This window comes from Magnolia sinica, chromosome 18 (assembly GCF_029962835.1).
Source record: "Magnolia sinica isolate HGM2019 chromosome 18, MsV1, whole genome shotgun sequence".
In the NCBI taxonomy this organism is placed as follows: domain Eukaryota; kingdom Viridiplantae; phylum Streptophyta; class Magnoliopsida; order Magnoliales; family Magnoliaceae; genus Magnolia; species Magnolia sinica.
The window spans coordinates 48,959,383-48,974,826 of record NC_080590.1 but is presented as its reverse complement, the minus strand read 5'-3'; the positions used below and the strand labels follow the sequence as shown (position 1 = coordinate 48,974,826).

Sequence of the window (15,444 nt, the reverse complement as noted above, 5' to 3'; positions counted from 1 at the left end):
CATGCGGATTGAGGAATCTTATTTATTAGCTGTACCAATCCATCACCTCGGCAAATGGTACCTATTCCAAAGTGCATGGAATGGGAAGACTGCTCATTTGAACTCCTCTCTCATTATCATTTGTCCCGTGTCCCTAAATTTCTTTTAAATCTTCTATCAGTTAGCAAGCTCACAAAATCTTTTAACTACTCTATGACGGTCTGTCCTTCACATTGTGTTTTCCAGGATCTCAAGACGAAAGAGAAAATTAGTGGAGGGCATGAGCAAAACAGGTTGATACTATCTAAACCGTGAAGCTACTGATGTTGCATCGTAAAAAGACATCTCTCCCTATGAGTGGCACTGCCGTCTTGGTCATTCGTCCTTGAAAGTTCTTAAAAGTGTTATTGATTCTTTATCACTTGTGTTAGTTCTAGAGTGTGAAGTATGTGATCTAAGTAAACATCATCGTGCTACCTTTCTACCACGTGAGGAAAAACATAATCTATTTCCTTTTTCTCTAGTAAATTCAGATGTTTGGGGACCGATTAAAATTCTTAGTAGGATTGGGAATTAGTATTTTGTTACATTCGTTAATGATTTGTCATGTATTACTTGGATTTATTTAATGAAAGAATGATTTGAATTATTCTCTATTTTTAAAACCTTTCACATGGTGGTGTAAAATCAATTCAAATCAAAGGTGTTTATGTTTCGTTTCAATAATGCTAGGGAATATATGTTTGATTCTTTTTGTTTGTGTTTCTTTAAAACATGTATATTGCATCAAACATCGTGCGCAAATACCCCACAATAAAAAATGTAGCATAATGGAAAAATTGCCACTTGTTAGACGTAACTTGGCCTTATTATGACATGTTTTTTGATAAATCAAAAGCCCTTAATGGGTAAGTCACCTTATGACATCTTACTTCCATGCTCTCTACCATTTTCTTTACCTCCCAAAGTCTTTGGATGTGTATGTTTTATTCACCGGTTGGAGTCAGGTCATGATAAATTAAATCCTAGAGCCATCAAATGTGTCTCAAACACAGAGGTTATCATTGTTGCAACCATTCACTCGGAGAGTGCACATGTGCCACTTTCTTTGAATCCACTCCATTATTCTCAAATAGCAATAAATTTCTTGACATGGAGTTGTCCTTATACCTGTTACAGTTGACAAAGACAGAGGTCTATCTCCTACCGCTGTACCTCAATTGAAAGGTTACTCATGTTGAAATTGATAAACAGTGCAACCATTCACATGTGCCACGTACTTTATTTTCTTTTGAACCTTGTGATCCATCGGAGTCTCCAGGAAAGTTTGATATTCTTGTTTTCCTGAGGAAAGGTAAGTGTGCATGTATTGATCGTTCTATTTCTAAATGTGTGTTTCCAATGTTTGTCTTTCAATCTTCATAAATTCGCTCTATCCTTGTCCTCTCATTCTATTCCCATGTCATATCAGGAAGCATTATTAAATGAGTAATGAAAGCGGGTTATTGGTTGCAGATGGGTGTACACCATTAAATTCCAACCTAATGGTACGTTTGAGCGGTTAAAAATAAGGGATATGCTTAGACACATGGTGTTGATTCTACTGAAACATTCACTCCCGGTTGTCAAATTGAATTTAACTTGTGTTATTCTCTCTATGACCATAAATCATAGTTGGCCCCTCTTCCAACCAAATGTTAAAAGTCTCTTTCTTCATGATGATCTCACAAAAGAGGTATATGAAGCAACTACATGGATTTGTTGCTAAGGGGGAGTTGGACAATTTATGGTGTGAAGTTGTATCAAACAATGGCTTTGTTTGAAGCCATGTAGATCTTTGTCTTTGTACGAAGAGCCATGTTAGGCCTTATTGTGTTAGTAGTATATGTTGATGATATTTTTGTTATAGGAAGTGATGATAAATGAATAAAGGACCTAAAGAAGTATCTATAAAGACACTTTCTCCAAAATATTTAGGACATCTTCGATACTTCTTAGGCATAGAAATTGCCAGATTAAAGAAAAGGAATCAATTTGTCTCGATGAAAATATGTTTTGGATTTGCTTATAGAGACTGGTCTTCTTGGTGCTAAGGCAGTAGATACACCAAGGAGGTATCGAAGATCGGTTGCTAAACTCATCTATTTAACCATCATCTGGTCGGATATTTTTTACTCTATGAGTGGTGAGTTAGTTTATGAGCTCTTCGAGGGCATCAACATGGATGCAATCGTTCGAATTTTGTGATGCCTTAAAAGAGTATTGAGTCAAGGAATTCTATATAGATGAAATAATTATCTTCAAGTCATAGGATGCTTTGATGCAGATTGGATTGGATCCTTGGAAGATAGATGATCTACGACTGGATACTGTGCGTTTATGGGAGAAGATCTAGTCACATGGAAGACTAAAAAAGCAGAGTGTTGTAGCTAGATCGAGTGTCAAATCAAAATATAGAGCCATGGTTCATACTGCCAGTGAGTCGGAGTGGTCAAGAGATTGTTAGAAGAAATGAGGTTTGTAGTGAATCTATTATTGTAGTTATTTTGCAAATCAAGTTGCATCCTATATTGTCAATAATCCAATTTATTATGAAAGAACTAAACATATGGAGGTAGATGCCACTTCATATGTGAGAAGGTCTTCAGTGGCAAAATCTCTACACCATATGCCTGGTCACATGATCAACTTGCAGATGTATTCACTAAGGCTCTTCCTTATAGTTGGTCTATGTGTATATACAAGCTTGGTGTTGATAACATCTATGCTTCGGCTTGAGAGGAAGTGTTAATATATGGAATATCGGTTGTACAATTGTATGATCCATCTCAAGATGTGTGGATGTGGGCTATATATTTCGGCCCACTTGGAAGGTGGATATGGGCCTAGGCCTCCTTTTATCTCATTGTTTAGGGTTTTAGATTGATTCATTATTTATATTTGATTAGGATTCACTATTTATGTCCAGACTAAATCCTCTCTGTCTCTTTTCTTCTCAGAAACTCTCCTATCTTTTCTTCTTTCTCTTAGTATTCTACACCTCTTGTAGTTTACTATTTCCATTTTCCCTCCTATTTCCTGACAATGACCATTCTTCCTCCCAACCCCAATTATGACGATTGCCACGTGATTTGTTGATGAAGCATTTTTATGGATATGAAATGCCCAAAATGCCCTCTTTTGGTGAAATGCCCCCATTGACGAAACCTCCACTTGCCCTAAACCTGCCACCTACACCGCTCATTCCACCTCCATTGTCGATCCACCACCACTACTACCAAGTCCCCCATCGACTTTGGCACCATCATCAAAACTATTGTAGCACCCGCACCCATCACCTTGGGACATGAGTCTTGGGTATGAGCTTGTAAATATAAAAAAAAAAAACCCATCAAAGATAAGGAAATTAAAAAAAAAATGCATTAATGCAATGGATTTGAAAAAAAAAAAAAGCCATATGAGAAATCTTCTCATTTGATTGATTTTCTTGATTTAAAAAAAAAAAAGTTTTCTCTACCCTAAGACATGTCTTCCTCCTCTATGAAAAACTCCAGAAACCAGCCCCATCAACCCAATACTCCCACCTCCATACACTGAATCCACTTTCTTAAAAACGTGCATTTAGAAAAAAGATTACAAGAGAGGTGATATTTACCAGCTCTTTTTCGAGTTCCACAATATCATCCATGTAGTGGTTTCTCTTCCTAGTGTTGCTGGCATAGAAGACAAACCTTCTTGATTATGGATTTAATTGTCTTCTTCTCCCCTTCTTCTTACCCCTCTCCCTCTCATGTTGTTTTCCCTTTGTAAAATTGCAGTTTCTCTAGATGTTTCTACTCTATAGACTGAGGTGGTGGGTTTGGCAGGGCAACTAGTAGCGGTGTGGGTGCTACATTGCTTTCGGCAATGGCGCCGGAGTTGGCGGGGCACGTGGTGATGGTGGGATTGGCGGCCGCATAGGTGGTGGGATTAGGGCAAGTTCGAGTTTTGATCGCGGGGTTATTTTGGTCATTTCATATCCACAAAAACACGTCATCAACAAATAACGTGACAACCGTCACAGGAGGGCGGGTCAGGAAATAGTAGTGAAAGGATATGGAAAGTGCTTTTTTTTTTTGGGGGGGGGGGGGGGGGGTGGTTAGCTATATAAATAACTCATATTATATTGAAAAATTTGACTTTATTTATTAATTTAAAATAATATTTTTGAATTTATTATTTTCTATGAGCTTTTCTTGATAATCTCCTAAGAAAAACCTTAATTTCAAAATCTCTAAAGAAATTGCAGGGAATGAAATTTGTTATTATGGCATCGAGGAGACCTAAACAAAACCCAATCAACAACATTACTAAAATGATATCCAAAGCAGGAGCTGCTCCCATAAAAAAAATTGTCATGGGTAAGGGCTTGTGTTACAATTGTGGTGGAAAGTTTGCTCCAAGCCATCATTGCAAGTTGCAACAATTGTTCCCACCATATGGCAATCTTGAAGAGGAGATCGAGTAGGAAGAGGGATTGAAGGGAGATCCAAGGTACTCAATAATGGTAATGGTGGCTGGAACAATCAACTTAATGGTTGTTACGATATGGGCCATAATGGCCGTTACAACTCTGTAATGGTAATTTTTTTTAAGGAAGAAAAATGCATCGTCCCCTATTGGCATATAATGCCCGTCCGTTATGGGCATTACAAGTTACGGGCCATTTTTTCAAAAAGGGAATTACAACCCTGTATTGCACAACTCCCTCTGTTATTGTCGAGGTATTCAGTAACGGTAACGTTGGCCGTAATCATTATTGGTATGATCCGTGATTGTAGTATTTGTCTGATACTATCAACATCACATGTGGGCGATACGAAACTGAGCTTAAGTTCACTTTCTTCCTTGTATCATGTGATATGTTCCAAAATATTGCAATGTATCGATGATATACTGATACATTGCAATATTTTGAAAATCTCTCAGTTATAAATTCCTTTGTATCATCGCTGCCATTGATAGGTATCGTTGATATGAACGTCGGCCCCTACTGCAAAGAAAATTGAAAATTTGCTAAGATTCCCAAAAATCTTTTTTTTTTTTTAAATTTTTTTTTTATTTTTTATTTTTTATTTTTAACCTTTGATTTGGTTACCTTATTAAGGTGATTTGAACCATTCATTTTCAATTGTTTGGAGTGAAAGGAGATTTAGGTGTGAAAATCGAGATAGGAGCGTGTGGTATCGAAAATGAAATCAATAAGCTTTTTGGTATTTGAATAGTTTTTTCCTATTTAAATCACTTGGAACAAGTGGAATGAAATTCATAAATTTGCATGCTCAATCCAGGGTATCCCAAATCGGTTACGTATCGGCCGTAACGGCCGATACGTAACGGTAACGGTGGGACCCATTACGCGATACGGGGTCGAAACGGCCGTTATGGAATTCTGTGACCGTAACGGCCGTTACGGGCCATAACGGCCGTTACAGACCCGTAACGGCTGTTACGGGCCCTGGAAAAAAAAAAAAAACAAAAAACAAAAAACAAAAAACAAAAACCTTACCTTTTTTTTCCTTTCTTTTCTTCTTCTTCTCTTTCTTCTTCTTCTTCTTCTTCTCGAGCAGCTGCGGCTGCGGCTGCGGCTGTGGCTGCTTCTGTTATTCTTCTTCTTCTTCCTCTCTCTCTCACTCTCTCTCTGTCTCTCTCTCAATCTCTTCTTTCCTGTTTCCCTCTTTTTTTTCTTTTCGTTTCCCTCTCTCTGTTTTTTTTTTTTTTTATTTATTTGCCGCAGCTGACTGCGGTACGTGTCACGCAAAGACGAGCGCTGACAGTCCTCGAGCTCCGAGTTGTACGAACGGTTCAAAGGAGATCAAAGTTATATGGGCTCCACGGTGATGTATTTATTACATCTACACCGTTCACCTATTTTCAGAGATCATTTTAGAGCACCAGCCAAAAAATGAATTATATCCAGAGATCATCTGGACCACACCAAAAATAGCAGCAGGGATAATGATTTTCACGATTAAATAATTTTTAGGGCGCACGTAACGTTTATTTTCCATCCAATCATATCAGACCCGATTGGGCCTCACCATAATGTATATATTTTATCCATATCGTCCATCCATTTTGCAACGTCATTTTAAGTCAGGAGTCAAAAAATTAGTAATATCCAAATTTCAGGTGGACCACACCATAGGAAATAGTGGTTATAGAATGCTCACCATTAAAAATTTCCTAAAGTCCACTGTAATGTTTATTTTCAATCTAACCTGTTAATTGGGTCACATTGACGTGGATGAAGGGAAAACACCCATGTCAGCTTGATCTAAAACTTTTCTAGCCCTCAATAAATTTTTAATGGTGAACGTTTAATTATTATTGTTTCTTACAGTGCAATCCACCCGAGCTTTGGATGTGCCTCATTTTTGGGCTCATGCCCTAAAATTATTTGGCAAAATGGATGAATGGTGTAAATATAACACATTCATCACGGGTGAAGCCCAAAAAACTTTGACACGTGTGCTGCACTTTACATCCGAGTCCCTCCTAATTCAAACCTTAAAAAATTGTACACGAGACATATATTAACTTGAAATTTGACAATTAAATTATGGACTGCAATTGCTCACTCACAATGCCAAAATCAAATTATTTGAATAGTTTTAATTGTTAATTTGTGAACTTTTATTTTTTAAAATAGGGCCTTTTGATTTTTATTTTTTTTTTATGATTCACTATCCAATAAATGTCCACCAATTTATAAGTGGGATAATGACAATAAATGGCATGAATTTGAGGCTAATTTGGCGAATAAATTGGTCCTCCAAGTTAGCCCCAAATTGGCAACGCCATCTACCTGAATTTAATTTTATTTTTTTAAAGAACTATTGGGAGAAATGATCTCAAGATGTTAAGTATATAAATTACATATTTAAAAAATTAAATATATGAATTTTGTAGTCAAATTCAAGTTACCTGGTTAAAAAATTAATCAGACAGTTCGATACAACTTCTCACCAAAGAGTGGACCGTTACACCACCATAAACATGTTCCAATTTATAAATGAATGCATATTTGGAATGCTTAGAATATTCTGGATTTAATCTATATTTTTTCATATTTTTTTGGCAAAACAAAAAAAATTGCGCCGTTACGGGCCGTTACGCCCCGGTATCGCCGTTACGCCCCCGTATCCATATCGGTTTCGGAGGGCACCGTTATGCCAACCGATACCGATATGGGACACCTTGGCTCAATCATGAATTTTGGCCTTCGAATTTTTAATTTCGGGAAAGTGGAAAATATCTGATTTTTTTTTTTTTAAATAAAAATAAATTTGGCCTTCAATTTTCGACTTCCATGCATATCTTCCATGATCTATAAATCATATATGAACTGGTTTTGAATATAATTGCATCACTTCTCCTGGACAATTCCTAGTTTAGGCTTGTCTACAAAGGAAACCTCTTATGTATACTTGTTTTTTGTTATCTTTTGAGTTTTTAGTGTATAATAATGCCTTTTTCAACATCTCTTGAAGTTTCATTGAAAAATTCAACCAATTTCCCAATGTTTCCCCAAAACAGTGATACATTACACAATACATGCGATACCTGGTATGTTTTTGTATCCCAAGGGTGCGATAAATCCGTTGATACCAATACGGCCATTATGGCTCCATAACATGTTATGTATTTTTTTTTATTTTTTTTTGTGTTGTAAGAAAATTTGTATCGGCCCTATAATGGCCTTTACGGCTCCATAACATGTAATGGTTCCCATCATTACTGTTTAGTAACCATTTTTTAATACCACGGGAAGATTGAACCTAATAGGACCTAAGAGTAAAATAAAAGAAAAATATAAAACAAAATTCAAGTTCGATAGGAATTAGCATGATGGGGATTAGATTAGAGCAGGCAATATTTCATATTTACTGCTATCATTGGGATATCCAAATCTTGGATAAATCCAAAGTTTTTCTATTTATTTAGTTGTTATAAAATAATAAAGCAGAGATTAATTCCTGTAAACCATTCAATGTCTTATGCAGTAGGAGGTAGGTTCACTTCAGAGAGGATCAAGCACTTGTCCCTGCTCTTAGGGCAAGGACCATATCAACTGGTATCACAGCATCAAACATGGGGATGCCCAAACATGTGATTTGGGCCCAACAGATGGAGTTGATGGAGGCCAAGGTTGAAAAGTTGGAAGAACAAGTGCAACAAAATTCTAGATTGTTGTTGGATATGAGGTAGAATGTTCATTTGTGTACAATGTGCATTTGTGGGGCCCAACAATCTGATCTGATTGCCTGTGGGAGTTGTTTGCATCAAGGAATTGTGTTTGGGGTATTCACTTGCCTATGGGGGCTGTTTGCATCAATGGAGATTGTAGCTGGGGTTTTCACTTGGGTTCAAATGAAGAGTACCAGGGTGATGGAAGCTCAATGGCAATCTGGGTCCTCATTTTTCACATTTATTGGAAATCAGTTGAGGATGGCCCGTGCTGGCCTCTTAGGTGTCAAAAGCTCTAATGAGGCTGTGCTTTCTTAATTGCTGGAACGAGTTTTAGATTTTTTTTTTTTTTTTTTCCCATCTTCACTCCCTTCATGTTGAACATGTTGAAGGCAAATTGCTTTATTCCACTAGGTGAATGATGATGTCCTCTCTCATGTAGATTTGCAAAGGATGTCTGTGACAAATCTCTCATGGAGGTTTCCTTCCATTGTATACCCAGCAGCAAACAGGGTCAAGAACATAATGGGGGTGGTGTGACAAGACCTTTTTCTGGAGCAACCGTTCTTTCTCGTCATTAACTTTTAAGTGTTATTTTGTGTTTGCACGCGCGCGCTTTGCGCATCATCTAAGCCTGATCCCAACTAATTGGGATCGGATTATACGAATCCCGTTCTGGCATTCCACTTTATCAAGGACCTTACCCTCAGTTAACCACAGGTCATCAAACCCTTTCTTACTGCCTCCAACCATGTTCTTTTGGTCTGTGCCCTTGCCCCTTTGTAGCCTACAACTTCAACCAACTTATTATTTCCAGTCATGTACTTTCTATGTTCCCTTTTGGCTTTGCATTTACCCTCTTATTTCGTCAATCAAAACTATGTCATTTGCACTGATCCATAACCATTGAACTGTGGACTCAATGCTTTCCCCTAGTGTTTGTGTGTGTTGCTTTGCTTTTTTTCTTTTTTTTTGTTAAATAATAATAATTTTTTGTTTAAATTTAGTGAATCTCAGAAATCTGATCTTGTAATTACGTGTATGTATTGCTTTGCTAAATTTTTTTTTTATTACTAATAAAACTTAGTGTTTGTATTTAACAGAACACAGAGTCTGTCTTTGTAATGATTGGTGAAACATGATATGGCTGTGACAAGGCAATGATGATGACTGCGGTGATGATAGAGACAGCATAGTCTTTCAATAAAGAGTTTGATTTTAACTGTATCCTAAACAATAAGAACCCAAATAATACTAATTTGATGTTTGTAAAGGTGATCTAGTATGAATTTGAAGATTTTACTAGGCTTCTCCAACTTTTGGCAAAGGCTTCTCCGGTTTCTTCAAGCACGGATTCGCTAAGATGGTTAAAAAATAAAGTAGGAAAATTTTCAGTTAAATCGTTGTATCGATCTCTAACTGAGGGCGAGGGAAACATTTAGATATCTTCGACAACATATGTATGTCAATATGGGGCTCCGTTGAAGGTAGTGGTTTTTGGATGGCTAGTTGGAAGGAACAAGGTGCTAACAATTGATGATTTTCGTAAGAGAAATATGGTTCTTCCAAATGTATGTCTTCTTTGTCTCCAAGATGTGGAATCAGTGAATCATTTGTTCCTATTATGTCCTTTTGCAAGGGAGGTTTGGAACTGTTTCTTTCAGTTTTTTGGGGTACTATGGGTGCTCCCGGCCACTATAGACGATTTTCTGCTATCTTGGCATGGAGGGGTCATAGGGAATTCAGAGAAAAAGACATGGCGACTGACTTGTCTAGTGGGTCTTTGGGCACTATGGCTAGAAGGAAATGGCTGATGTTTCAAGAACAAGAGCGAGAAAGCGATTTATGTTTTTTAGGAGGGCTAAATCTATTGTTATAGAATGGGAGGTAGGGTCGAATAGTTTGATTCAACTTCTGTTGGGGTGCAAGTAGTGTTTTGTTTACTGGTTTCTAATATTCTTTTGTACATATTGGCCTTTTGCCTTTTAATGAAATTATCGCTTCTCAAAAAGAAGAAGAAGAAGATTTTGGATGAAATCATTGTTGCAGTAGCTGGTGGTCTGGATTTATTATACATCAATCCTTGCCAATCTTGTGAGACTTGATGGACAGATCGATTATCTTTAAATGTCTGGAAAAGCAAATGTTACCTTTGACCATGAAGATGTGAGGAATGCTTTTTAAACAAGAGGGTTTCAAAAGTGCAGCTGTAAGGGTTATATATATATATATATATATATAAGATAGTATCCAGATTTGTAAAGATTAGTTGATTGTATTTCCGAACAAAGGATATTGGGAAGATGCAAGGGGTACTTTACTATTCCTTCCTATTGTTATCCTTGAATCTGTATTCACAGTATTTCTTGTGAAGAAGTCTTTGGTCATTTTGGATAAACTGTGTAGGCTGAGCTGGATCTTTTTCTACACTTGGGTCTGCATGTTGGGATGAAACTATTAGATAACTTCACATGAGCTTGACAAATAGAAAACCCAGAGGCGGTGTGGTGGCAAATGGCAGTTGGGATGACTAGTGTTTCATATACAAGTGCTCTTGTTATGTTTTGCATAATTTTTGTTATTTTGGGTTTCACATATTATGCAAGCACATAGTGGTGTAGTGACCTAGCTATAGTTTTAAGCTTGAACCAGTTAAGTTAGCATGTGTGTCATTGCCTTGTATAAGATTCGGGTTGCAGACCATTGTCAGGCTGGAATAGCAGCCTTTTGCAGTCAGGGACCATCGTTCTTGAGTTGTTCAAGACTTCAAGGTTTAAGTTTTTGTCGTGGCTTACTGCAGTGATGTTAGACAGTGGCCATGTTATATTGAAAACATTTTTAAAAAAATTACTTTAAGATGGAAAAGTGAAGGTCCTGTTTGTTGAAGTTTTCAGTAGTTTCACATCAATGGAAAAATACCCACAAACTAAGCTCAGTGCATGGAGTCTATGGACTCCATCCTAGGTGTGCTGTAACGGCCGTAACGTAATGGTAATGGTGGCAACTGTTATGCGTTACGGGGTCGTAAACGGTCCATTGCGTGGCCGATACAGTTTTTTTTTTTTTCAAAAAGAAAGGGGAAAAAATAACAATGTAACAGGCGGTACGGTCCATATTGTAACGATAATGGTGGTTGCCTTTGTGGTCACCGTGACTGTCATGGAATACCATGACTCCATGAGCCAAAGAACCCAATCAGTCTCCCAGCAAGATGGGACAAAACGACCTGTCTCCGGCACATTCCCTGGTTCAATCAGTTGGCAAATTTCCTAGTGGAGACTCCACTGTAGCTTATGCATTGGCCCACGATGGCAGAGTTGCCTACTAAAATGCATTAAGACCATACATTTCTCATTAGTGAAAATTCCACAATCCATTAAATTGGTTACAAGTGTTCATATAAGAGAAACGTAAGCCTGCTGTTGACTCAGAACTTCCATACACGTTGCTATTATCTTGTGGATATGATTTGTACATGAGCTATACTTTTACAACAAGCACTGCTGTGGTTACTTTTTTTTTTTTTTTTTGTGTTTCTTTTCTTTTTCCCATGTTCACTTATTTTCTGCAAGGACTCCTGGATATGTACATGTTTTACCCACCTGCCATAAAAGAAAATCACATGTAGCTTTTCTGAATCGGGCTTTGCCTAACCATAAAAGCATGAAGTTTGGCCTGTATTGTTAAAGAACGTAGCATCTCAACCTGTATCCTTTGTGTGTGTGTGTGCGCGTGTTTTAATTTTTTTTAAAGTTTTGTTTCATATCTTGTATCCCCTTTTCGTGGTTGAATGACCAAAGTTTATTTTCTTCTGTAATGATTTCTGTTAGAATTCTTGTCACTGTAACATAATGTTTTGCTTGTACAAACCTTCTTAAATCAGACATCTTACATAGAAAGGACAAGATTAATGAATGAGCTGATAAAAAATAAGTAAATTCTGCACAAGCTAATGGTAAACAGGAATGAACTGACCAGGAAAGTTTCTGAATTTTGTAATCTGATAGTGTTCTAAATCTTTTAACCATGCACATAAATAGGCTTTTAAGCATGCTAAAGTGTAAAGAAACAAGTTCTTGACGCATTCTGTATCTTTTTTTATGCCTTATATCTACTGCTGTTCCTGTGTCTAATGTTGTCTTATACCGCCTCTATAAAAATGTCTATTATAATCCAGTTCAAACATCAAATTTTAAAATACTGTGCAGCATGTGTTTTGGGTTTTGCTAGTGATAAACGACCACTAACATCTTATTTCACTCGTTTGATATGCATCATTAATGAAAGATATGCATCTGTATCAGAATTATTTCAGATCGAGATCTGTTTTATAGGATGACTATCAACTTCTTCTAGGGTTAAAAAAAATCACACATTAACTTGGAAGTCAACCTATTTGAATCTGTTTAGACCGGCCTTCTTTGGAGGTGATAAATTTAGCACTGATAGGAAAGTGGGTTTGGAGCTGAAGAGGGTGGTTTGTGGAGAGAAGTGGTAGGTAGGAAATATGGGGTGGAAGAAGGGGGAAGATGGATGAGATCTTCATTTTTGTATAGGGCATCGTTTCTTTGGAAATCAGTGGCTTCGATAAGGAATAAGGTTTAGGAAGGGGTAGGTTTCTCTTTGGGAAATGGCTAAAAGATTAGGTTTTGGGAGGATGTATGGTTGGGAGAGCAAAAACTGCGTGAAGTATTTCCCTGTTTAGGGGGGATCTTGGTAGAGAAACCTAACGGTTGCAAATTGTTTTAGCATTCAAGGTGAGCAAGTTGTTTGGACTCCACTATGTAGAAGAACTTTATATGATGAAGAGGTGGAGTTGGTCTCTCTTCTGGATATGCTCTCCAAGTTACATCCCATGATCTCATAAAGGTTTCGATGCAGTGGTTAAATGAAAAGTCTGGCTTATTTTCAGTTAAGTCCTTTTACAATATGATTAGTGGCAGGCTTGGTAGTGATGCAGGCAGTCAGGCGGCTTTTGTTTGGTGATATGGTCTTCTCTAAAGGTGATCGCCCTTGCTTGGTTGGTGGGAAGGAACAAGGTGTCAATGGTTGACAATCTTTGCAAAAGAAATATGATTATTCCAAACATATTCTTATTGTGTTATCAAGATGAGGAATTGGTGGATCAACTTATTCTTCATTGTTCATTGTTCATTCCCTCGAAGGGTTTGGAATAGGAAAGATTGGGAAAAAAGTTTGGCGTCTCTGTTTATTGGCTGGAATCTAGATTCTTTGGTTAGAAAGGAGTGATAGATGTTTCAGAAATTAGAAGGGGAAAGCTTCAGAGGTTTTAAAACACTATATAGAACTGTCCCTATGAACAATTTATATATCTGGTATGCTTTCCCTTGTAAAATTAGCAAGTTCTTTTTTGACTTGTTGAGTCTGATTCTGCAATTGAAAGTTGATTTGCATGTCATCTGCAAGTTTTTTGAGATTATTTTCAAGCATGCCTCCTGCTGTTGCGGATCCTGTGATTGCCAGTGGGTTTCAAGTTTAATAACTGGGCTGTAAAATGGACCAAACAAGTGCTGATCTGTAGACGCTTTCATTTGTTTCAAAATCAGAATAATATTAATTTTCTGGAAGGGTCTTAAACTAATGGCTGAAGCTGACACCTTATTTCTGAACTGTAATTATTTGTAATAAGCTTAGCCGCCTGTGTACTGCATGGGATTCATGGATGGAGCTTGATAATTCTTCTTTTCATCTCTAATTTGCTGGAAATTGCTCTGGAAATGACTCTCATTGCTTCTGCATAGTGCGGCGTTATTTTAGTGGCCTAGCAGTATCTCAACAACCAGTGATTTCTTGTGAATGTGGATGAATATGTTTGTGATGGATTGTAGATGGCATCTGTTCATGTGTCTGCATTCATAACCCGAAGATCAGAACATTTGATTTTGGAAATTATAATGCTCTTACATGCCTGGCATTTTCTTTGCCATCTGGTGTTCATGTGTGATCTTTTCTTTTCTTGCTGTGTTAATTACAGTTCACTCCAAAGAAGGGGAGTGGGGGTACTCCCAGAAGGAACGAGATAGTTTTTATATCACCGACAGGTGAGGAGATCAGGAGCAAGAGGCAGTTGGAGCAGTACATTAAATCCCACCCTGGTGGACCTTCTTCCTCTGAATTCGACTGGGGCACTGGTACTCTTTCTCTCTCTCTCTCACACGCGCACGCGCGTGCACACATTGTACAATGCTAATGCAATGCATTGGGCCTTGCCTGGTGATCAGTTTGGCCTAATTTTCTCAGGCCATTCAGCATGCACAGCACATGTTTCTCTCTTTCTCATGGGGTTGGTTTTTGTTTGAATGGCTGACAAACAGGTGACACGCCGAGGCGTTCTGCGAGAATAAGTGAAAAGGTGAAATCAACAGAGTCACCCGAAGGGGAGCCCCTGAAGAAACGAGGTAGGGAATCGGGCCCAAAAAAGGGAGCGACAGAGAAAACTGACAGTGGAGATGGAGAAACTGAAGCTCCGGAAGAAGCAGAAGCTGCAGAAGAAGTACAAAAAGGGAGCCTTGATACTGACATGAAGGAAGATGAGGACGGAGGAGACAAGGTTGAAGAAGGAGAAGAAGTTGCTACCAAAGAAGCTGAGGCAAATAAGAACACTGTGGAGCAGAAAGGCGACAAGGATCAGGCTGAGGAGAACAATGAGAACCAGGAAGATGTTGGAAAGACTGATTCTGATGCCAACAAGGCAGCAGAGGAAAAGACCGACTCACCGCCCACATCGCAGACTGAGGAACAGAAAGTGAAGGCAGACAAAGGACATGCCACGGCATCTGAGCCCAACATCGAGGCAGCATCCCAGGAGGTCAAGGAAGACCACAAGGACAATGAGGGGTCGAAAAATACTGAGGTGCATGCTCCTGTAAACTGCGAGGGTGGACAGCATCCGCCCAAGGCATCTCCTGTTAGCTGTTAAAGAAACCCCATCTCCCCGATAGGATCTATCACACGTGTTTTTCTTTCCTTTTGTTGTTTTCCTTTTGTGACAGTTAGACAGGACCTCCAGGCAAAAATGACATGGATCTGGATCACGATTTTCGGTTGGTTTATTTTGCGAGGCCCCTTGGGTGCAACTCTGCGGGAAGCTGGCTGATCGTGTTATCATCATTGTAGTTGTGTAGTTTAGGGAACTTTTTGTAACCTCAGTCCTAACTTGTAAGCTTACAATTCTTGGCATTTTTCTACTCCTAAAGGATAAGTCAATGCACTGCC

The 15,444-nt window shown here is 38.2% G+C and overlaps 1 protein-coding gene across 1 annotated transcript in view; it reads left to right on the top strand.

Moving 5' to 3' along the window:
• The window catches only part of LOC131233482 (methyl-CpG-binding domain-containing protein 11-like), a 30,501-nt gene extending 15,057 nt beyond the window's left edge, over window positions 1–15,444 (top strand). Inside the window, exons 2-3 of the mRNA XM_058230198.1 lie at window positions 14,204–14,360; window positions 14,544–15,444. Coding sequence (XP_058086181.1) covers window positions 14,204–14,360; window positions 14,544–15,148 — 762 coding nt within the window. The 3' untranslated portion in view covers window positions 15,149–15,444. The remainder of the gene's footprint in view (window positions 1–14,203; window positions 14,361–14,543) is intronic.